This window comes from Heptranchias perlo, chromosome 2, assembly GCF_035084215.1.
Source record: "Heptranchias perlo isolate sHepPer1 chromosome 2, sHepPer1.hap1, whole genome shotgun sequence".
Taxonomy (NCBI): Eukaryota; Metazoa; Chordata; class Chondrichthyes; order Hexanchiformes; family Hexanchidae; genus Heptranchias; species Heptranchias perlo.
The window spans coordinates 20,983,430-21,007,996 of NC_090326.1; the positions used below are offsets into that span (position 1 = coordinate 20,983,430).

The following is a 24,567-nucleotide window of genomic DNA, read 5'->3' on the forward strand; positions in this document are numbered from 1 at the left end:
TACTCACCTCGCCAGTACTCATCCCGCCACTACCACTCAACCCAATTCTCATACAATCTCATGGCACTATCTCATACTCACCCTCTTATGCATCTGTTTCACAGTCAGCCTTACTCAATCTGCCACGACCTGTGCTGCAGCCACAGGGCATGCATCATATATATGCAGTAGGCAGCGTAAGGCAAACATGTCGTGAGCATGAAGGGGATGCACAACGGTGTTTGAGGGTTTGTCATGGTTTTTACTTCTATTTAATTTCTGACCAATTCACATTACATATTATATTGTCACCACTACTGCCACGTCTTTGCGAATCTTGTCTGGTTTGTGCAATAATGCCCTTTCCTGAGGATCACCATGAAGACCCACAACTGATACCACCCATTGTGTCTCTGTAGAGTGGGTGTAGGTGCATTTGCAGGACTCTTGTGCAGACGACTGAGAGACGTCGGCGATGTCCCCGGTGGCACGCTGGAAGGATGCGGAGGAGAAGTTGTTGAGGGCAGTGGTGACTTTGACAGCGACAGGTAAGAAGATGGTGCTCGGGCCAGCCGGGAGCAGCTCGGCATGAAGGAGGCTGCAGATGTCCACGACTACATGTCGAGTGACTCTGAGCCTCCGTGTGCACTGCTGCTCGGAGAGGTCCAGGAAGCTGAGCCTTGGTCTGTGGACCCTGTGGCGAGGGTAGTGCCCTCTGCGACGCATCTCTCTCTGCGGTTGCCCTCCCTCCTGCTGTGCAGGTGGATGTGTCACAGCACTGTGTTGTGGAGCTCCATGTGTCAGAGGTGGACAGCGTGGATGGCGAGGCTGGTGATGCTGTTCGCCCTCCGAGGAGGTCATGACTGCAGCTACGGCGGCCCCCATCCGGAAGATGTACATCTGAGGGGGTCTGCAAGGTAGGTACATGTGTCTGGACCCCGGGGTAAGTGTGCAAGTTGGTGAATTTAATTGTTAGGAGGAGGGTGGTGGAGGCTAAACTTTGTCCAAAGTGACAGAGTGGCCTCCTGCAATGAGTGAGTGTCTTCCCCACCAACCCCCCCTACACGTCCATTTGAACTGGGAGTGTTTCCACCGGAACGGGAAACAGTCCCAGTTGTATGTAAAATCCCAACCCTTCTAAAATATCTCCTTAATCAGGTCTGTAAACTACCTGAAATACCAAAATAAATAGCATAAGTGGCTTTAATTGCCAGCGGGAGCCCCACATGCGGGGGCTGCGCGCGCATGTCAGTGCGTCTGTGGGAAACCCGGAAGTGGGCGGGTTGGAGCCGGGCTCCCGCCCCGCCCCGGGAATCCCCGATTTTCGGATCCGCCAGGAACGCACCCGATCGCGGGTGCTAAAATCGACCCCAAAGTGTCTGCAAAGGGATATTGAGAGGTTAAGCGAATGGGCAAAAATTTGGCAGTTGGAATATAATGTGGGAAAATGTGAAGTCATCCACTTTGGGAGGAAAAATAAAAAAGCAAAATATTATTTGAATGGAGAAATACTACAAAATGCTGCGGTTCAGAGGGATCTGGGTGTCCTCTTACATGAAACACAAAAGGTCAACTTACAGGTGCAGCAGGTGCGGAAGGCAAACGGAATATTGGCCATTATTTCTAGGGGGATGGAATATAAAAGCAGGGAAGTCATGCTACAAGTGTACAGGGTGTTGGTGAGACCACACTTGGAGTACTGCGTACAATTCTGGTGCTCTTATTTAAGGAAGGACATACTTGCATTGGAGGCAGTTCAGAGAAGGTTGACTAGGTTGATTCCGGATATGGAAGGGTTGTCTTATGCGGAAAGATTGAACAGGTTGGGCCTATACTCATTGGAGTTTAGAAGAATGAGAGGAGATCTTATTGAAACATACAAGATTCTGAGGGGGCTCGATAGGGTAGATGCTGAGAAGATGTTACCCCTCATGGGGGAATTTAAAACTAGGGGGCATAGTCTCAGAATAAGGGATTGCCCATTTTAAGACAGAAATGAGGAGGAATTTCTTCTCCCAGAGGGTCATGAATCTTTGGAATTCTTTACCCCAAAAAGCTGTGGCGGCTGAGTCATTGAATACATTCAAGGCTGAGTTAGATAAATTTTTGATCGGCGAGGGAGTCAAAGGATATGGGGAAAGGCAGGAAAATGGAGTTGAGGTTAAAAATCAGATCAGCTATGATCTCATTAAATGGGCGGAGCAGGCTCGAAGGGCCAAATGGCTGACTCCCACTCCTACCTCTTATAGTCTTAAAATTTCAACAGCAAATACTATTACTGCTATGCTGCCTCCAGCATGGTTAGATTGACAGTAAGGGGTTAAGCAGAGAGTGGCGTTTTGTTGGTAGCATTCTTCCTAGGGATGCATCACAATTTCTTCCCTTACCAATGGTGGTTTTCCTGACACTAAATTCCATTATAGATTTAGATTGTGCTATTGAAGTACTTAACAGCAACTACCACTATATTAAAGTCAATCCTGGCAAAATTCTGTTCCCCGTTTCCAACTATTAAGTATAGTTCGCACTGTAGTTGTGACACTGGAGGTAATCTTAACCTTTATCGCTGAGCGAAAAATGAATGATAGCAAATCGGCAGCCCATTTTACATCTCGCCCAATTTTCTTTACATAATGCTTTCACTTGTTTTTCGCTCAGCGATAAAAGTTAAAATTACCACCACTGACACTATTTAGAAGCACATTAAAGAAAGAAAAAGCTTGCATTTATATAGTGACTTTCACATTCTCATGGCATTCCAAAACACTTGACAGTCAATGAATTATTTTTGAAGTGCAGTCAGAGTTATAATGGAGGCAAACAGGGCAATCAATTTGCACACAGCAAGCTCCCACAAACTGTAATTAAATAAATAACAAGGTAATCTGTTTTTGGTGGTGTTGGTTGATGTATAAATGTTGGCCAAGTCACCAGGAGAACTCCCCTGCTCCTTTTCGAATAGTGCCGTGGAATCTTTAAGTCCACCTCACCAAAGAGGGCAGATGGGGCCTCGGATTAATGTCTCTTCCGAAAAGTAGCACCTCCAACAGTAATGCACTGGAGTGTCAGCCTAGATTATGTGCTCATGTCCTGGCGCAGAGTTTGGAACACATGAGCTTCTGACTCCGAGGCAAGAGTGTTACTGAACCAAGGCTAACACTTAAATATATGTCTTATTACAAGGTGCCATCAGTATTGGTGTAGGATTTCTGCACCACTTCAAGGAGGCAGTTAAATAGAAATTCCAAATACTGCAGTGCCAAAAATTCCACAAATAAAATCTTCTAACACTAACTGTTTTGGTGACATAATGGACTCAGGCCAGAACAGCCCATAACCTGCAAATAGTTATGTCATTAAACCAATAATCCCTAAATAAATTCATTTTAAATAAAGCTAGTAATTTTTGACTTCTGAGCATGATTAGGGCCAAGGATATTCAAGGACATTTGAATTAATTTGGATTTTTAAAATTTTGTTTTTAAGATATAGCTTCTTGTACTATAAAGCATTGTAAGGATACTTCCAAGAGTTATAGGTTGATTCTTATGGTGTAAAAACGTATTATTCATTCAGCCCATCTAAACTTAGTATTGTGTCATCAACCAAAACAATTTCTTTTTAACTGTGCATTGCGCTTTGTATTGGCATTAGCAAATTACAGAAAGTAAATGTTCTTACGGCAGCTGAAGATTATAATACAATTAACCTGAGGGGTTTCAGTCAAGGCTTGCAAAAAAAAATTTGGGCAAGTTGATTTATGTCAATTTTTGAGCAACAAAAATTAGATTGGTACCTTAAATTCACTGAATACTAACTGGTGCTTTATGGCAAATGTAGACCAAATTGTTTTTATCAAACTACCAGATCTTCTGTGGCATGCCAACAGTGAATCACACCTTAGTTTAGCTATTTAAATGTTCCATCAAAGGACATGAATGGGGGAATTCCCAAGTGTCCCTGGGAAATTCCACCAATTGTGCCTCCTGAAAGGCCCTCTGAGAGCAGGCGTAAGTTCCATCGCGGGCCTAGTAATGTGCTTCTAAATAGTTACAACAGATTAAAGAAAGAAAGAGCATTTATATAGTGATTTTTCACATTCTCATGGTATTCCAAAACACTTGACAGTCAGTGAATTACTTTTGAAGTGTAGTCACTGTTGTAATGTAGACAAACACGGCAACCAATTTGCGCACATAATAATGGGGGAGAGCTTTGTGAGTTCAAACAATCAGAAGGTGCTACTCTCTCAATTTGTCTTCAGAAAGTAGGCAAATAATTTCTTGCTAAATGGTTGAGGTGAAGCAACATTCTTCATTAAATTATACAGGATACTTCCTTTTTGGTAAAGTTGCAGGTCTGATTGGAGCTAAAGTTTTATCCATTTCTTGGTCGATAGACAGAAAATTGAGACTGTTAGAATTTCTTAATGTGTTTGTATTTTAAACTGATTTTTCTTCAGCTTTTGATTGCAGTGAATAGTGAATGGTTCATTGCACTGCATACCCACTTTTCTCTTGCAGCTATGAACCTGGCATTCTTCATGCTGCCAAATCCCCCTTGTTGTCACCCTTGCCCACCTTGTGCCCTGCTGCATTTTTTGCTGCTCCCACTGGCCATTTTGCTGCCCAACCAGCTACACAGTGTAACTCAACCATCAAGTGTATACTACATTATACAAATTCATATATGCACTCATCAGAGCAAACCCCACATTGTAGATTCCTAACCAATAAGTGGCTAAAAAATTGCCACTGTTCTTTTATTTAATTTCAGGTTCATGTGACCTTTATATCTCTTTCTGGCAGGAGACCTGAAATGTAAGCACCTGACAAAAGAACCAGAGGGGAGATAGGGAGAATTTTTTTTACATAGCGAGTTGTTATGATCTGGAATGCACTGCCTGAAAGAGTGGTGGATGCAAATTCAGTAATAAATTTCAAAGGGGAATTGGATATATACTTGTAAAGGAGAAATTTAATTTGTAAAGGGAAAGAGCAGGGGGGAGTGGGACTAATTGGATAGCTCTTTCAGAGAGCAAGCACAGGCACAATGGGCCAAATGGCCTCCTTCAATGATTCATTCAGAGTCCTGAGATCTATTTTCATTCTGATTACCATGAGACTGCCAGCAGCCCACTTTTATTTTCAGTTCTGAACCTTGATAAGGCTCTAGGAGAGTTAACCTGCATTGAATTGTTCCTGGAATTAATCTGATTGTGTCTCCGGAGATGTATTTCATTCGGGCACAATCTTACAATACAGTTAGGAGTACAGTACAGAAATGCCTTCTGGACAACATTATCCTGTTTGCATGCTATCGTATTTTTCTGCATGTTAAAAATATTTCACATCTGCATGTCATTCTGTGATTGGAGTGCACGTAAAAAGATGGAATTACATAGCAATTGTGGAAAATTTATAAATAATTATCAGCAAAATAAGGGCAAAGTGATATTGACAGACAACAACAACCAGAACTTCAGTGCTATATTGAGAATTTCTGATTTTCTCTTCAATTGCATTTGGCAGTTGATCGTTGAAGATGACGATTTGCAGAATTATACCATCAAACCCTTAAACCAAGCTGATGAGATGCCATTATATGGTCCTAAGATCCGTAGCCAGTTGCCGCCTTGATTTTGTACTGTACTAAATACCAGAGCTGGATAGTCCAGAATGATAACATCTGAAAAATCCTATTTGTTGATACCAGAATAAAAATAAACCATCATTGGGCAGCAAGGCCTAGGGCTGCCTCCCCACCCAGACCTTAATTTCCCACCGCTGCCGCTGACCCTCCCTTCCCTGCCTGCCGCATGCACTTGCCGATGGGTAGGTAAGGCCTGGGTTTTGGGCCAATTTCCTTCCTGTCGGCCCATCTTATTGCTGCTCTCCAGGACCACCAAGTGAAGCCTGGGATAGCACCAGGATGCTCCAAAGTCTCCCGGGGAAGGAAAAGGACCAAGTAACAGGCACCTCGCCCTCCATTTAGCCTGGAACCCTTATCTAGTGAAGGCCTCGGTCTCAGCCTGATTCTCTGAGCTATACTCCAGAACTAGAATACTGTAGTGCTGATTCACTGACCCGTACTCCAGAACCAAAATATTGTAGTCCTGATTCTCCGACCAATATTCCAAAACTGGAATACTGTAGTCCTAATCCTCTGACCCATACTGCAGATCAAGGATACTGTAGTCCTGATTCACTGAATCATACTTCAGAATTGGAATACTGTCGTCCTATTTCTTTGAACCATACTCCAAAACTAGAATATTATAGCCCTGGTTCTCTGAACCATACCCCAGAGCTAGAATACTTTAGTTCTGATTCTCCTACCCGTACTCCAGAACCAGAATACTGTAGCCCTGATTCTCTGACCAATATTCTAGTGCTAGAATACTGCAGCCCTGATTCTCCGAGCCATACTCCAGAAGTAGAATATTGTCGCCCTGATTCACTGACCCATACTGCAGAACAAGAATACCGTAGTCCTGATTCACTGGCCCATACACTAGAACTAGAATACTGTAGCCCTGATTCACTGGCCCATACACTAGAACTAGAATACTGTAGCCCTGATTCTCCCAGCCGTACTCCAGAACCAGAATACTGTAGCCCTGATTGTCTTACCCATACACAAGAATTAGAATACTTTAATCATGATTGTCTGACCTGAACTCCAGATCTAGAATACTGTAGCCCTGATTCCCTGACCCATACTCCAGACCTAGAATACTGTAGTCCTAATTCTTTGAACCATACTCCAAAGCTAGAATATTGTAGCCCTGATTCTCCCACCCATACTCCAGAATCAGAATACTTTAGCCCTGATTCTCTGACCCATACTCTAGAACAAGAATACCGTAGCCATGATTCTCTGACCCATACTGAAGAACTAGAATATTGTAGTCCTGATTCTCTGATCCATACTCCGGAACAAGAATACTGTAGCCCTAATTCTCTGACTTGTATTCCAGACCTAGAATACTGCAGTCCTAATTCGTTCAACCATACTCCAAAGCTAAAATACTGTAGCCCTGATTCTCTGACCCATACTCCAGAACTGGAATACTGTAGTCCTGATTCTCTGACCTATACTCCAGAACCAGAATACTGTAGTCCTAATCCTCTGACCCATCCTGCAGAACAAGAATACTTTAGTCCTGATTCACTGAATCATACTCCAGTACTATAATACTGTTGCCCTGATTCTCTGACCTCTACTGAAGAACTAGAATACTGTAGCCCTAATTCTCCGACCCATACTCCAGACCTAGAATACTGCAGTCCTAATTCTTTGAACCATACTCCAAAGCTAGAATACTGTAGCCCTGATTCTCTGACCCATACTCCAGACCTAGAACAGTATAGCCTTATTTGTCTGACCCATACTCCAGAACTAGAATACTGTTGCCCTGATTCTTTGACCCACACTCTAGAACTGGAATACTATAGACCTGAATCTCCGACCCTTACTGCAGAATAAGAATACTGTAGTCCTGATTCTCTGATCCATTCTCCAGAACCAGAATACTGTTGCCCTGATCCTTTGACCTACACTTTAGAACTAGAATACTGTTGCCCTGATTCACTGAATCATACTCCAGAACTAGAATACTGTAGTCCTGATTCTCTAACCCATACTCCAGAACCAGAATACCGTAGCCCTGATTCTCTGATTCATACCCTAGCACCAGAATACCGTAGCCCTGATTCTCTGATTCATACCCTAGCACCAGAATACCGTAGCCCTGATTCTCTGACCAATATTCCAAAACTAGAATACTGTAGCCCCGAATCTCCGACCCGTTCTCCAGAACTAGAATACAGTAGCCCTGATTCTCTGTCTGTTGCTCCAGAACCAGATTATTGTAGCCCTGATTCTCCGACCCATACTCCTCTTGAGTGCAGTTCCCTTGAGAGCACGGTATCGGTGAATTTGCCCAATAGAGTATACAATTGTTGAAACACTGTGCTTGCAGTGTGCAGCATGCTTGGTTCCAGATAGATAGATAACTAATGACCTCACCCGACCTATGGATCGCCTTGGCGGGACCCATTTAGGGTCTCTGGAAACTAATTTGAAAACTTTGTGAATGAGTTAGATAGGAGGTTGTGATATGTTAGATAAATATGCTTTCTTTTATCATCTTCAAGAAGAATAATAGATGTGTATTCTTTGAGTATTGAACACTATGTTGAGTGTTGGATGGGGGGAAAGTTGTTGACCTAATTAATACAGTGGTGAGTAATAGATGCCATATAGTACTGTCTTGTTCAATTTTAATCTTTATATTTTCAGGATCTTCCCATGGCAGTGAATGTTCTCCTATATCGTCGCCAGTTGCCAATCACAGTTCTCCTGCTGGCACTCCCAAAAGTGGTCCAGGAACAATAATAGTTCCACCTGGGAGCCAGAGAGTGGCAAATACTCCACCTGTGGTTACCATTGCTCCAACACAAACAGTCAATGGACTTTGGAGAGGTGACGGCAAACAGGTAGGAAAATGAAATCTGATAAAACTATTGCATCCAATGCTGCTTAGGGGTCTCAAATGATTATTGTTCTATAATACAATGTTTAGGAATTTATCGCAATATTGCAATGCGCTCTTTAAGCCAGGAAGTGACATTGAGTGATGTGTTCCATGAACATGTAAAATATTTGTATTGAATTCCACTCTTAGCTATTTTAACGGAGGCATTAAACCGTTTAAAATAAATGGGTTATTGCCTCTGTTAATTTGATGTGCAGGCATCAAGCATTCGGACGAATACACCACTTGCAGTAATTGCTGGGCTTTGATTACTGGCATTTTCATTTATGATTGTTATTACCGTAACATTACAAGAACAAAACAGACAATATAATTACCATGGTGTCCTTACTAACATATCTCAGTGCAGTGCAAGGGATTCACTTGGCCTGGGCTGTCCAACCTACAGTCCTATAGCCACATCCAATGCCCAAGCGCTGGCAATTCAGCCCTCGTCCCAGGTAACTCATCCCTATTTGTACTTATATTTCTTATTTGTTGGTTTGTTCCGTTTGAGGTTTGGAAAGGACTGTTTTTAGCATTGTGCCTCATTCATGGTTGAATTCTAAGTCAGAACACTAAAATCTGTTAGTTTCACCAGATATACGCAAATTAATGAAAACCTTGATTTAAACTTTATGGGCAGGATTTTCTTCTGGGAGAGGGCCCTGTAGTGGCAACCTGTCCCTCCATATCAGTCACAGTGATACCTTTTCTAGGCCTCGGTTTTGATTGAGGCCTAAATAAAAGTTGTTTCCTCTTTGGGGCTTTTTAAATTGGTGGCTGCCTCTTTGTCTGCTGTAGCAGCGCTCCCACTGCATCATTGCCCGGAATCCAATCTTCAGCAGTGGCAAAATAGCCCTGACCAAGGATTATGGGTCAGGGTTTTACGGCAAGGTCACAGCAGTTGGCGGAGGTTACAGTGGTGGGTGGAGGTCTCAACCCGTTGGTTCCTCATCATGAAGAGGAGAATCCAGCCCTGTAAGTGGTACCCTCAAACTCAATTTGGAAGGATCAGTTTTGCCAGTTCCTTTCATAATTTCTGAAACTCCAGTGAGGTCACCTCAAAGTTTCCTCTTTTCCACAAAAAAACAAGCTCAACTTCTTTAGCCCCTGCTCTTAACTTAAATTCCTGATACCCAGAATTGGTTTTGTTGCATGCCCTTGTACCCCTGTATCATCTTCTTCTGCTAAAGTGATCAGAACTGCACACAATACTCCAGAGGGAGTCTGATCAAAACCTTATGTGGCAACAACCTATTTTAATCTGTACTCTAACCCTCTGTTACTGCAAGTTATTTGTTTTTTTTCCTGCAGCTAAGCACTGTGCTGACAGTTTCATAGATTTATTCTTCATAACTCTTGGGTCTCTTTCCTGTATTGCTGCTCCCTTTAACACATACTACCTGTTTTAGTTACTTGCTCCCATACTAATTATTTTACATGTATCTATATTGAACTTCTATGTATGATCAGTTTCTTATTATGAGAATAAATAACTTGATTTAAACTTTGAGTGGGATTTTCTTCTGGGAGAGGGCCCTGTAGTGGCAACCTGTACCTCCATATGGATCGCAGTGATACCTTTCTAGGCCCTAGGTGTACTTAAAGTAGGTAAGTCACCGATCTGGATGGGATGAATCCCAGGTTGCTGAGGGAAGTAAGGGTGGAAATTGCAGAGGTACTGGCCATAATCCGCCAAACATCCTTAGACATGGGGGTGGTGACAGAGGACTGGAGAATTGCAAACGTTACACCCTTGTTCAAAAAAGGGTGTAAGGATAAACCCAGCACCTACAGACCAGTCAGTATAACCTCAGTGGTGGGAAAACTTTTAAAAACGATAATCCGGAACAGAATTAACAGTCACTTAGACGAGGGAGGATTGATTAGGGAAAGCCAGCATGGATTTGTTAAAGGCAAATCGTGTGTAACTAACCTGATAGTTTTTTGATGAGGTAACTGAGAAGGTAGATGAGGGCAATGCAGGTGATGTGGTATATATGGACTTTCAAAAGGCGTTTGATAAAGTGCTGCACGGTAGGCTTGTCATCAAGATTGTGGCCCATGGAATAAAGGGGGCAGTAGCAACATGGATACAGAATTGGCTATGGGACAGGAAACAGAGAGTAGTGGTGAACGGTTGTTTTTCGGACTGGAGGGAGGTGTACAGTGGTGTTCCCCAGGGGTCAGCGCTGGGACTGCTGCTTTTCTTGATATATATTAATGACTTGGACATGGGTGTACAGGGCAAAATTTCAAAATTTGCAGATGACACAAAACCTGTAATGGTAGTAAACAGTGAGGAGGATAGTGATAGACTTCAAGAGGATATAGACAGGCTGGTGACATGGGCGGACACGTGGCAGATGAAATTTAACGCAGAAAATGCGAAGTGATGCATTTCAGTAGGAAGAACGGGGAGAGGCAATATAAACTAGAGGCCACAACTGTAAAAGGGGTACAGGAACAGAGAGACCTGGGGGTATATATACACAAATCGTTGAAGGTGGCAGGGCAGGTTGAGAAAGCGGTTAAAAAAGCATACGGGATCCTAGGCTATATAAATAGAGGCATGATAAACCTTTATAGACAGGTATAAGGAAAACAGACACCAAGCCAGAAAAAGGGAGGTTAGGACGGTGACTGAAAGCTTTGTGAAGAAGATTTTTGAAGGTTGATAGGCAGAAAGGTTGAAGGAAGGAATTCCAGAGACTAGGATCTGGACAGCTAAAGGTCTGCTGCTAATGATAGGGTGAAGGGAGATGGGATGCACCAAAGGCTAGGACCAGAGGAACATGATGTTTGGGGGTGGGTGGTGAGATATAGAATTGCAGGAGATTCCAGAGACAATGGATGAAGTAGTGGAAGGATTTAACGACAAGAACAATTTTACATTTAATGTGTTAGGGAACAGGGAGTTAGCGAAGGTCAGCGAGGATGAGGGTGATGGCCCAGCAGGATTTTGTATGGGGCATACAAAGGAACAGGAATAAAAGGAACATATACGACTTACAAACTTTCTAATTACCTTAAAACTGGCAATTAAGAAAGAAAGAACTTGTATTTATATAGCGCCTTTCACATCCCCAGGACATCCCAAAGTGCTTCACAACCAATGACGTACTTTTGACCTGTAGTTTTATTGTAATGTATGGCACAAGGTCCCACAAATAGCAATAAGATAAATGACCAGATAATTTGTTTTAGTGATGCTGGTTAAGCGATAAATATTGGCCAGGACACCAGAGAACACACCTGCTCTTCTTCAAATAGTGCAATAAGATCTTTTACATCCATCTTAAGTTGGTGGACAGGGTCTCACTTTTAATGCCGCATCTAAAAGACGCCATCTCCGAGAGTGCAACACTCCCTTAGTACTGCGCTGAAATGTTAACCTAGAAAATATTCTCAAATCGCTGGAGTGGAGTTGGAACCCATGACAGAGGCAAGAGTGCTACCACTGAGCCAAAGCTGACACATAAAACTTCAGTTATCTATTTTTATAAAGAATTTTACTGGAAGAATTTTTTCCTCCCACTTGCTCTAAGTAAGTATTTTCTTTGCCTTTTTTCCTTCTCTCTGCATCAGTAGCTCTCAACATTTAGTCATAAAAAGCACAAGGATATTTTGAGGTGAGATCAGTCCTCTCAGCACAAAATGTGAATGTGAAGACCGACAATTTTTTCTGGATCCCTGGCCCATTAGCTCACCATATGATTTTCTGATTGTCTTAAACTGGTCTCATATAAACCATTCAAGAGCTTCATTTAAATATGATATATTTGAAGAGATGTTGGCGAGATTTCCCATCCACATAGAATTTTGTGCTCCTCTCGACCATCTGGGTGAGGGCCGACCCTGAAAGATCCTTGGCTGTTGGCTGTTTCTGGTTGGTATGTGCACAAGGCTTTCAGTGCACTGGTGTCACAGTCCATTGGCCAGAACCTGGAAATTTAACCTGCTCATTCTACAATCATATGACTGAAAGACAGAACATTGTCCATTCATCGTATATTCAAGGCTGTGATAGTTAGATTTTTGGACTCTAGGGGAATCAAGGGATATGGGGATGGGACAGGAAAGTGGAGTTGAGATCGAAGATCAGCCATGATCTTGTTGAATAGCGGAGCAAGCATGAGGGGCCGTATGGTCTACTACTGCTCCTATTTCTTATGTTCTTATTTATGTAAAAAGCAAAATAAAAAACAGCAGTTGCTGGAAATCTGGAAAAAAACAGCCACAGAAAATGCTGGAAAGACTCAGCAGGTCAGTCAGCACCTGTGGGAGAACAGACAAATGAACATTTCTGGTACAACCCTTCATCGGAACTGGAAAAAATGACAAATGAGCAGCATTTTAAAAGGAGGAGAATAAAAAGAAAGAAAAAGACGTGCATTTATATAGTGCCTTTAACGACATCAGGACGTCCCAAAGCACTTTACAGCCAAGTTTGAAGTGAAATCACTGTTGTAATGTAGGAAATGTGGCAACTAATTTGTGCACAACAAGGTCCCACAAATAGCAATGTGATAAATAACCAGATAATCTTTTTTTAACAATGTTGGTTGAGGAATAAATATTGCCCAGGACACCGGGGCGAACTCTCCTGCTCTTCTTGGAAATAGAGCCGTGGGATCTTTTACATCCACCTGAGAGAGCAGACGGGGCTTCAGCTTAATGTCTCATCCAAAAGACATGCACCTCTTCAGTACTGCACTGGGAGTGTCAGCCTAGATTTTTGTGCTCAAGTCTCTGGAATGGGACTATGAACCCACAACCTTCTGACTCAGAGGCGAGAGTGCTACCCATGGCTGACAGCTAATGGGAAGGGAGAAGGGAAAAAACACACACGCAAATGAGAGAGGAAATAGAATGACCTAATGGTGCCTAAATGGAAATCGGGATATGGTTAAATGATTGAAGTGATATTAAGATGAAAGAATAGGAAAAAGCATACTGAAAGAAGTTAAAAATATTTAAGAGACACGGAGAACTTGTGAATAGCTGAGGCAGTGAGGGTGAGGCAGGTCTGAAATGGAAACAGGAAACGCTGGCAAAGGGGCTAAAGTTAAGATCTGAAGTTATTAAAGTCAATATCAAAGCCAGAAGTCTGCATAGTGCCTTACAGAAAGATACAGCCCTGTTCCTCAAGCTTGCTTTGAGCTTCACTGGAAAAGCATAGAAGGGCAAAGACGGAGAGGTCAGAGTTGGGGGTTGGGACAGGAAATTGAAGTGGCAACTGACGGGGTGCTCGGGGTTCACGCTTGCGTACAGAAAGTGTTTGGCAAAGCAGTTCCTTAATCATTATTGCTTTATAGTTTGTTCCAAAATACATTATTGTAGCTTTGACTGCATTTTTCTGATATTGAGTATTATATTGTGTACCTGCTGAGTGCTAACTTTTAAGAGACAGATTAACTGGAAACTGAAGATACAACCTTTTGTTTCCTAGATGAGTCTAAAATTCCACTCACCATGGAATGATTACTCAGCAACAGGAACCACTAGTGAATTTCAAAGACTCTGGTTCTTACTTGAAATTCATAGCTAGAAACCCAATCAGTAAGAAGGTGAACTTTGGCCACATCTTGTGTTGTCTGTGGATTATAACTTATGGTCTCAACTAATCTAGGGAATTCTAATTTTTCCCAGTGGAATATCTGTCAGATACAAGTGCCAGCATTAACAATTCTAACGGTTGGAAGCAAGGTATTCAAGAGTGTACGCGTTAACTAAAAGAAAATCTCCAACTTTAATTCCAGAAGAGCGTTTATCTTGACCCTAAACTAAAGAAATCACATTTTGATATAATGTGTATCCCTGCCCTCAAAGTTGAAATATCCCAGACAGACAGACTGACTATATATATTTGACATGTGACCATCACACTTCAAAATGTCAAAAGTATATAAAAAGCATCCTGATTTCTTAGAGATAGAAATTTGTAAACACCAAATTAATTACCCTTTAATTGACCACAGGATAATGAACAGCAAACTCTCGTAATAATTTTTAACCTACTGGAATTTATCCTATGGCTCAACAGGATCTTCCTCCAGTTGTCATAACTGTTAGGAGTATTACATCAAAACTCATTTTAAATTTAATATACTAAGCAAATTTGTTACAGAATAAACAAGCGTATAATCTAACAATGATATAATCTAATGCTAAATTATTCCTTTATAGATAGGAATTAAAGATGTTCCTTATCAAATCTCACACATTTCTGGATTTTTTTTTCTGGTTGGTGGATCGATTAAAAACAGATTTTGGCATTAAAACCCTTGAATTATAACCATTAAATACAACTTTTATGTACATAAGCCCAGAAGATCCGCTCCTTCTAGAGGCACAAGCCTTTTGTCTGCCCATACTTCTATATCTCAACAGCAGTTTTGGTGCATATTTGGGGGACCTTTCCAGGAGTTTACATCCGAGCACTGCGGGTGAAAATTAACCCCATGGAGAGCAAACAGTGCTGAGAAATATTCTTGTAGGAGGATCAGCACTTAGTTATACTTTTTCCATTATACACACACTTGCCAGAACTTTTGGATTGCCACCGAGGCCCACAGCAATGGTGTCTGTGAACTGTGTAAATAATTGTGGCTTCATTCACTTCAATTGAATTTTTACGGATTTTCTCCACATTTACCTATGTTTGAATCCAATTTTTCCCCCCTGATTTTCTCCCTTAAAAATAGAACCTGGAAAATATAAAAACGGGTTTTTAATACTTTAATGATCCTTATTTAAAGTATAAACTTTATGTACATAAGCCCAGAAGTTCTGCTCCTTCTAGAGGCACAAGCCTTTTCTTCTGCCCATGCCCCCATATCCCAACAGCAGTTTGGGTGCATATCTGAGGGGTGTATCCAGGAATCCCACTAGCTATGCTTCTGCTTGGCACAGCAATAGGTCTGCAAGCAGATGTAAGTACCCCCTGGGCAGCATGAAGGCCCCACCAAGTGGGAATCGAATGGTAATCAAATATTATGCCATTCTGGGACTACCAGCATTGGATCAGAAGAGGATTTCCAAGATTCATTTTTTTTGCTTCGGTTTGCTAGGCCTTTGGGTTCCCATCTTGGAGCAGCAGGATGCCACTCCAGATTTCTGTTTCCTGCTCTAGCTGGGCACCCCTATTGTGCCACTACAGTAATTGGATTTAAAGGGACAGCCACAAAACCAAACCTAGCCAAACAAAACCACTATTTTTTAGTTATGTGTTATCTGACTTATGATCAATGACACAGTGTACAATTAAAATGATAAAATGAACTGCTGAATGTAATAAACCGAAGTGAAATACTGAATGCAATAGGCAGAACTGAAACTCTGAATTGAAATACTAAATAGATCACAATATCTTTGTTATCAAGGCCATGATTTTATCATGGTGGCGGGAAGTCAGCGGGAGGGTGGATATCCGCATGGGGAACTCGAAGGCAAAGTGAGCGCGTTTAAATCTGCGATTATATCTCGGTTGCAGTCAATTTGCTTCCGGGTTTCGCGTCTCCAGCAGCGCAGCGGGCCTACTGCGCACCCGAATGATGAAATTTAAAGCCCACTATTTCAAGGGCCAGTCCAAGAATGGATTTTGAAGGAAAAGGAGAATTGGAGTCCAGGAAAGTAAAGCAAAGGCTGCCCCTCGATTTAATAATGTCTCCCTGGATGTTCTGCTGGCTGCAGTGAGAGCCAGGAGGGAGGTAATGTTTCCAGTGGATGGCAGGAAGAAACCTGGCTCTGTAACCAAAAATGCTTGACTGGAGGTGGCAGAAGAGGTGAGCAGCAGGAGCACGGTACCCAGGTCTTGGGTTCAGTGCAGGAAGCGTTTTAATAACTTAACCAGTTCAGGAAAAGTGAGTACATTTGCTGATTCACCCACATCCTGTGTTGTTCAACACCACCCCCCCACCCCTGTCACTCTGTGTTGGCACGCCTACTCCATCACATAACTCCTCACACCCACTTAAGTGTCAGCAGCAGCAAACATCCTTCACTTCCTCAACTGCCCATTTATCGACCCACCACTGCCACTCACCCCAATCCTGATGCAACGTGGTGTATCTGTCTGATAGTCACCCTCTGATGCAACTCTTTCATGGTCAGTCTCACCACTCACAAATGAACACGAGCAGACCCTAGTGGCAGGGGCAGCTGTGGATAGTCCTCTTGAGGGGCACACTCTTCTCCAAGCTCTGCTCAGCTGGACATAGATGCTGACCTCCGGGGGCCATCGTTGAGAAGGAGAATGATAGATTTGGAACAGCAACGTTGCTAGGTATTGGGAAAAGTGCCAAGCATACTCTCCACAATAGTGGAGAGGATGGAGGAGTCGAACTCCATCGCTAGTGGAATGGTGGCTCAGGTAAGTGCGAGAATGCCTGTGATATAGAATATCATAGTCTGCATTGAATTTCAAGTACGCTCCATGCAGGCCATGACAACAGCATTGTGGACTCTGGATGCCAACATGTCTGCCACCTAAACAGGCAGGCAGATCGTCTTTAGTCGTGGCCTTATAACGCGGCATATCTGCTCACCAACCTGCTGGCCAGCAGAGTGGTGGGAGTGATGTTGCACTGGCCTGGGAGAGGGATGATGGCGAAAGGGGACATGGAAGCGGGGACTCTACTCAAACAGCTCCCACGTGTCGCTCGTTGCCTCCCCCTCAACCAGTACCAAACAAGCTGCCTCCTCTCCCGATGGCCGAGCCTTCCCCTGCACAGGTGCAAGTGGAGCAGTCTTTGGTGGGGGCCTCACTGGCTCCAAAACCCAGAAGGCATAGGCCAAGAGCATCTAAGCAGTCAGGTCAGGGATCTTAGGAACCCTCCACTACCTCTGCTGAAGTCACTAGAGATGCACCACGTCGAAGCGGTAGCAAGAGAAAGGCTAAGTAATTGTAATTCACCAAGGATATGCACAAGGGTGTTTGAGCTGTCATGTTGTTAATTTATATATTTTTTTGCTATGGCGCATTAAATTTAATCATTATCACACCACTGCCACGTCTTGGCTATTATTGAGTCCCTTTTGTGACTTCGCCTTTCATGTGCTTCATCATGAATGCCAAGACATGGTGTCACACATTAAGCGTGTGTGCAATGGGTGTATGCGTGGTTGAAAGACTGTTTTGTGCAAAGGGAGGGGTGGTTGGTGGTGGTGGCTGTTCCAGGCGGACTGAGTGTTTCAAAGTCTTCAATTTGCACATCTCATTATGAGAACCTGGTAGAGATGAGGGCATCACGGGCAGCAATGTGCACGGCTGCTTTGGCGACGGGTTCCCCATCTTCATTTTCCTCTTCCTCCGATGTACTGTGGAATAGATTCATTGCGCCCCCCCCCCACCTCCTGATCTTGTCAGTTTGAGGGGCTCCAAAATGGAGGTAAATTTGTCTGAACACACGAATTCTCAGATTCGACAAAGAAATCTCAGTCTGAACACAAAAAACTCCCAGCCAAATGTTTGACTGGGAGAACTGAGTGCCCAGCTGCAATACCTCACCTTTTATTGAGATGTGCCAATCACTGGTTTAAAGGGCCTAATGAGCTTTGGCTGCAACTCGTCTCCGTTTTAATGGTGTATTTCTGAACCCAGGGGAGTCACGTTCAGGAGCAGTTAAATCTGTTTCTGTTGCGGAATTCACAAAAAGTTGAGTACCTAAAGTGTTTCAACTACCTGAATTGGCCCGATAAATATCGGCCCGCCGGCTTTAAGTGGGGATGGGACTTCTGGGTTTCTGTTGTGCGTGCCTGGGTTAAACCTGGAAATGGGCGCGTTGGAGCCGGGATGCTACCTTAACCTCCCACCCGTCCCAACCCACCTGTTCTTGGGAGTTAAAATTACCCCCAAAGTGTTTAAGAAAAAAGTGCCAGATTAAATTAAAAAATTCTGGTACTATCGCCCAAAGTTAATGTACCAATACATCTTGCAGGGATAGATACTGGCCTTGCAGTTGACATAGTATTAGAAAGTGAGCAGACAAAATGGGTAAACGAAGACTATGGCAGAAGCAACGAGATGCTTGGGCCAATGAATTAAAAGCTTGTCATCTGCCAGGTGATACCTCTAGCTTCCAAACTCTTTCTGTACAACTTTTCTTGTCTCTCTCTCTCTCTTTTATTAATACTGCTATTATCATTACTGCTGTGATCTTTCTCCTCCTCCTTCTTGTATCCCTATGTCTAAATTAGGACTCCATTGCAGTCTCCTACTTCAACTCATTCTTTCCCAGGATTTCAAAACTATTGTTCGTTTCTCCCCTCCGTCTTCCCTTCCTGCTACAATCTCGACACAGATTTAAGACCCAAGCTTGGCAACACCTAATCACTGTTCCTTGATACACTGCATCTTCTTTCCTAGACTTTTCAATGTTAATGTTGCTGTGCAATGTGGGCCGTAGCCCTACAGCTAGTTTTTTTTCAATTAAAAAAAAAATTGTCTGGTGAAATAACCATAAGCAAAGTAGCAGCATGTATGTGAATACATAGAGGAGTGTAGACAAAAGGCCAAGAAGAATGACATCTTAATAGGGCACCTGTTTAAATGCCCATGGCTTTACCCTGTTGATTACAACTAACCATTCTTCATTCATGGAGCTTCTATGGATCTGTAATACGATTATTTTTGCCTAACTTTTTTCAGAAATGTTATAATTGGTTAGTAAAAATTCCACAAATGTGAAAATAATTATGAGAAACCACATTTTTTTGTGGCTGTGCAAATGCTTTGTGAATAGGGACCTAATTAGGGGAATCTGTGTTCTTCCCCAGTGAAGTGCCGACCGATTTAATAACAAGCCAGCACTAATTACCCCAGATAACCAGGGACACCTCTCATTTTCTCTGGTGGTCTGCTGTAAGTTACAACCAGTTAACATTATGCCAGCTAACTGGGGAAATCGCTACTATTTCTCAGGTCAGCTAATTGATTATAACCAGGACCGAGATGGCTGTTTTATTTTCTTTCTCCTGTATATTCATGTCTCTAATGTTGCTGCAAAAAAGCCTTTAAGAGTAATAATGAAAGCCGAGTGGCAAGAAAGTGCAGACTTGGTATTCATTCTTAGGGCTGGGCAATGTATAACACAGGTCAAGTATCTTGTAATTTTTTGGCAGCTCTTTTTTTCTTTCTTGCCCCTTTTTTTAGCAGAAGACATAAATGTAGCATATCTTATCCTACAGTGCCTCATCCACAGAGTTCCCCATCATCTTATGTTCTCTAATCCCCTGATGTCCCTAATCTTCCATGTTCACCAATGTCTCTTCAATTCCATTCCTTGGCTACTTGTAATTTCCTACATTACAACAGTGACTACACTTCAAAGTATTTAATTGGCTATAAAGCGCTTGAGGTCTTGAGAGGCGCTATGTAAATGCAAATCTTTCTTTTTACTCTACTTCCCTGAGTTGCTTGGCATCCTTTCTACTCAAAATGCCTTGAAAACCTCTTTGACAAATCTGTTGGTGTCTTCTCTTTCTCCCCAACATGTTTTCTCTTGCACGTGGATAGTAAGAGTGCAGCAAATATGTATCTGCTATCAGCGGCTTTCCACTGGCAACCCTGTGCACACAGTCTCACCTCTTGCAGGTCTATAAAGAGGTGAGTGCTCCTATTTGCTATAATGCACAATGAGATTGTGTACTATCAGATGAACACAATCCCCTTTCTCCTGATGATCCATCTCACTGGGAATGGAACTTTTGCATATAAATTGTGTTGGTGCTGTCTGTGAATATTTGTAATTTTGTCTGTGACTACCCTGTGATTTTACTATTAAAGTTATAATCCCATTACAAAATGGCAGCTCTACTTGTACACTAGTTGTTGCCGGAGACAGATTTAAAAGTTGATCATCCAAATGAATTCACTATTAAAACATTGGTTGTACTGGCTTTTCAAATTACATCACTGGTACATTATAGTGCACTGCTGCCAAGCAAGCAGAATCTCCTGAATGGTAAGAAATTAAATGGGATTTCCTTGCAAAGGTTGAACTTGGTTCCCTGTCATATATGAAGACAGTACCTAAATATTCCTGTCCTTGACACTGGCCAACAAAGTTCTTTAATAAAGAACACAGTCTGCTGGGAATTAAGCCAACAACTCGTTAAGATAATTGGATCACAGCCAACATGGAAAAACCTGCTCATTACAACCAGAGGAAGGCCAGAAAACTAGTCAAAGCGAAAACAACTGATATTAAGGCACTGGGAGAGTGTATATTGATGGCATGCAATGTATTTTCAACCAACTCCAGCAGAAATTCAGAGTTAATTAGGGTCAAAGGTTCTACTTCCTGCAATTCAAATTTTCCTTTCTTCAGTCAGTTACGAACAATGACGGACAGGAAAAGACCCTTTGGTCTATCCAGGCTGTTCCACACAATTGTGATACCCACCCAAAACCATGTGATCTGGGAGAAGTGAAAAACCAGATTTTAAAAAACGAGGCCATTTTGGGGAAAAAAGCTGGGAAATTCCTCCGCGACACCTTTGGTGATCAAAACCAGTAGTCCAGGAGATCATTCTGGCTCTGATAATTCTATGCATTACATTACCTACCCTTTGTACAAGGTGATCTCTACCCCAGCCAAAAACAGGTCCAGCTTTCGCTTGAAGGAATTCACCGCATGAGCCAGCAGCCTGTTCCAGAGGTTCACTGTTCTCTGGGAAAAGAACCATTTCCTGACGTCTAACTTAGATCTGGCCTAATACAACTTAAAATTGTGACGCCTGGTCCTCTCTAACGTATTTAATTGGAACAAACTGTCAACTTAAACACTATCTATTCCTTTCATCGTATAAACCATGATCAGATCACCTCTAAGTCTACACTTCTCTAAAGTGTAGAGTCCCAGCTCCTTTAGCCTATCTTGATAACTAAGGTGCTTTAAGCTGGGAATTAGTCTAGTGGCCCTTCTCTGCACCCATTCCAAAGCCTCAATATTGCCCACCATATGAGGAGACCAAAACTGGACACAATATTCCAAATAAGGCCTAACTAAGGCCTTGTACAAGGACAAAATAGAATGCTTTGTCTCAGTCAATTGTCCTATAAATGCACCCAACACCCTATTTTGCTCTAGCTATCGCTTCATGGCATTGCTCATGAACCTTTAGAGATCTGTGCACTGGAACGCCCGGATCTCTTTCTTTCTCCACCAGCTTTAATGGTTTTCCCCGAAGGGTGTATGTATGTTGAGTATTTGTCCTGCCCACATGCATAACACTGCACTTCTTCAAATTAAACATAATTTGCCAGTCACGAGCCCAGTCCCCCAATACATCAAGATCCACCTGAAGCAGTCGAACATAGTCTACAGTCCTGACTCTCTCACAGATCTTGGTATCATCTGTAAATATGCAGATCATACCCCCAACACCTACATCTAGATCATTAATAAAAATGGTAAAGAGCAACAGTCCCAACACCGATCCTTCCAGGATACCACTGGTGACCGGTCTCCAAACAGATCCAAATGGATGTATAACTACTTTCCAACAGCCTTCTAGCCAGTTCACAATCAAGCTCAATATATTACCACTAATACCAGAGGTTTCGATCTTGTAGAGAAGCCTCCTATGCGGTACCTTGTTGAAAACTTTTTGGAAGTCTACTGGGCTTCCCCCAAACACCATCTTGGTAACTTCTTCAGAAAATATAATCAAATTTGTTAGACATGACCTTTTTTTGGAAGCCATGTTGGGTGTCCCTAATATGTCCCTCTCCATCCAAGTAATCATATATTACATCCCTAATGATACCCTCAAGCATCTTTCCCATTACTGATGTCAAACTAATGGACCTATAGTTATCTGGGTCCGTCTTGTCTTTTTTTTCAAAGATGGGGACTACATTAGCCTCCTCCCAGTCTATGGGAACCATCCCAGAGTGCCGTGAGCAATTAAAGATACAGGCAAGGAGCTCGCACAGCACCTGTCCCTCTGCCTGAGGACTCTCTGGTGGATATCATCCGGCCTGGCTACTCTATCAATTTTCAGGTTCTTAATTCTATCTAAAACAATATGTTCATCTATGTTAATACTACTAGTTTTAGTATTAACATCGTCATTAAATTGTAATAGTCAAGCATCGTCTTCAAGAGTGAAGACCGATGCAAAGTACTCATTTAATATTTCCGCCAGACCCAGTGAGTTAGGTCTCCAGTGATGCTGAAAGACTGGAGATTTGTGCTCGTGGGACCCAAAGATGAGCCACGTGTGATGGCAAAGCTTTAAACATATTCAAACAGATAATGCTAAATTCACTCCTGATTTCATATACTCTAAAGATGTGGAACAGGATTCTAAAACTGGTTATTACACAAAAGAGCTGGAGACATCTACGTTGAAAAAGCATGAGATCCACTACACTACCAATACCAGACGACAATGAATGCAGGTCCAAATCGTAAATAGGACTCACCTCCGTGAGACAAAAAATATTTTGGGTGGGTGTTAACTGTTGTTATCTTTGGGTCTGTGGATTTAACAGGTGGCTATAGCATTTGTGTTGTGAGACTACTGGTCTCCTCGACCGCTGGATAAGGTTGAAGATTTTCTAAAAATGTGTAGCACATTGTTCCAAAGAGTGTATATATTAGGAGACTAAACATATCTGTGGAGATTATATAAGACTTGTTTACTTTTTCACCTCTGAGTCAGAAGGTCGTGGGTTCAAGTCCCACACCAGAGACTTGAATACAAAATGTAGGCTGACACTTCAGTGCAGTACTGAGGGAGTGCTGTGCTATCAGAAGTGCCACCTTTCAAATGAGAAGTTAAACCAAGGCCCTGTCTGCCCTCTCAGGTGGATGTAATAGATCCCATGGCACTATTTTGAAGATGAGCAGGGGAGTTCTCCCCAGTGTCCTGGCCAATATTTATCCCTCAACCAACATCACTAAAAGTAGCATGTCTGGTCATTTATCACACTGCTGTTTGTGGGACCTTGCTGTGTGCAAATTGGCTGCCATGTTTCCTATATTACAACAGTGACTAAACTTCAAAAGCACTTCATAGGCTGTAAAGCGCTTTGGGAAGTCCTGAGATCGTGAAAGGCACTATATAGATGCAAGCTCTTCTTTCTTTCTTACTTTAGCTGCTCCTTTATTAGCAAGAAAGATTATCCCTAGACTTTGGGCAACTTGTGCCATTTACAGGCTCCAGTGGCAAAAGCACCATCAGAAGCAACCCTGCAAAGTAAACATAGGATCAGCTGTGCTATTAGAATTATCAAGAGTCGCCCTAAGTGGACAATGTTCTCAGTGCCTCTGACCTTTGGCAAAGCTAAACAGTAGCTGACGGTAGCAGCAGGGTCAGGGTCGCCGGTTTGGGTCTGGCCACAGGTGGGCTTTTAGTATTGCTCATCTGCATGGACCTTCATCCAATATCAGGGAGAGTCCTACTGAAGTTGGCTGAGCTGCAAACACAACTTTGCACTAACTGCATATGCGCAATATTCATGAATGAACAGTTCTATTAACGTTATGCTCGTAACTTCGAGGTGACTGCACGAGTAGTTACCTGTCTTCTACTGTTTTCTATGGATGAGTTGAGTGTACACATAAAACAAGAAATTGCAAATTGGATGGGGCTACCACAAAAGGGATTCCCTGCACAGTTTCATGGTCCACATTTACTGCACTGGCAGACCAAGCCTACCAGCTGGAAAATGTGCCCCTACGTGTATTAGATGCAATATAGGCTCATCTGAAATGGATGTCGATGACACTTTACAGAGAATACTCCGAGGCAGGAATGCTACCACTAAGCCAAAGGCTAGCTCCAGGGTACAGATATAGGATAGGAATCCCTGTCCGCCTCCAATCATAGCATCCCATGCTTCACATGGTACTGCATGAAAGTAGACATGCCAGCATTGCCTGTTTGGCACACCTGCAGTCATATCTGCAGCCCTGGAACCCGGGACTGACAATGGGAACTTATGGATCATCAGAGTGGCAGATGCCAAGGTGTGCCATCTGCTACAAAGGCACCTGCTGCTACTATATAGCATAGACTGCAGGGACAGCAAT

At 42.7% G+C, this 24,567-nt stretch overlaps 1 protein-coding gene across 1 annotated transcript in view; it reads left to right on the plus strand.

Moving 5' to 3' along the window:
- LOC137335711 (genetic suppressor element 1-like) overlaps positions 1 to 24,567 on the plus strand; it is a 193,652-nt gene that overhangs the window by 83,240 nt on the left and 85,845 nt on the right. The window contains exon 3 of the mRNA XM_068001011.1: positions 8,284 to 8,480. Coding sequence (XP_067857112.1) covers positions 8,284 to 8,480 — 197 coding nt within the window. The remainder of the gene's footprint in view (positions 1 to 8,283; positions 8,481 to 24,567) is intronic.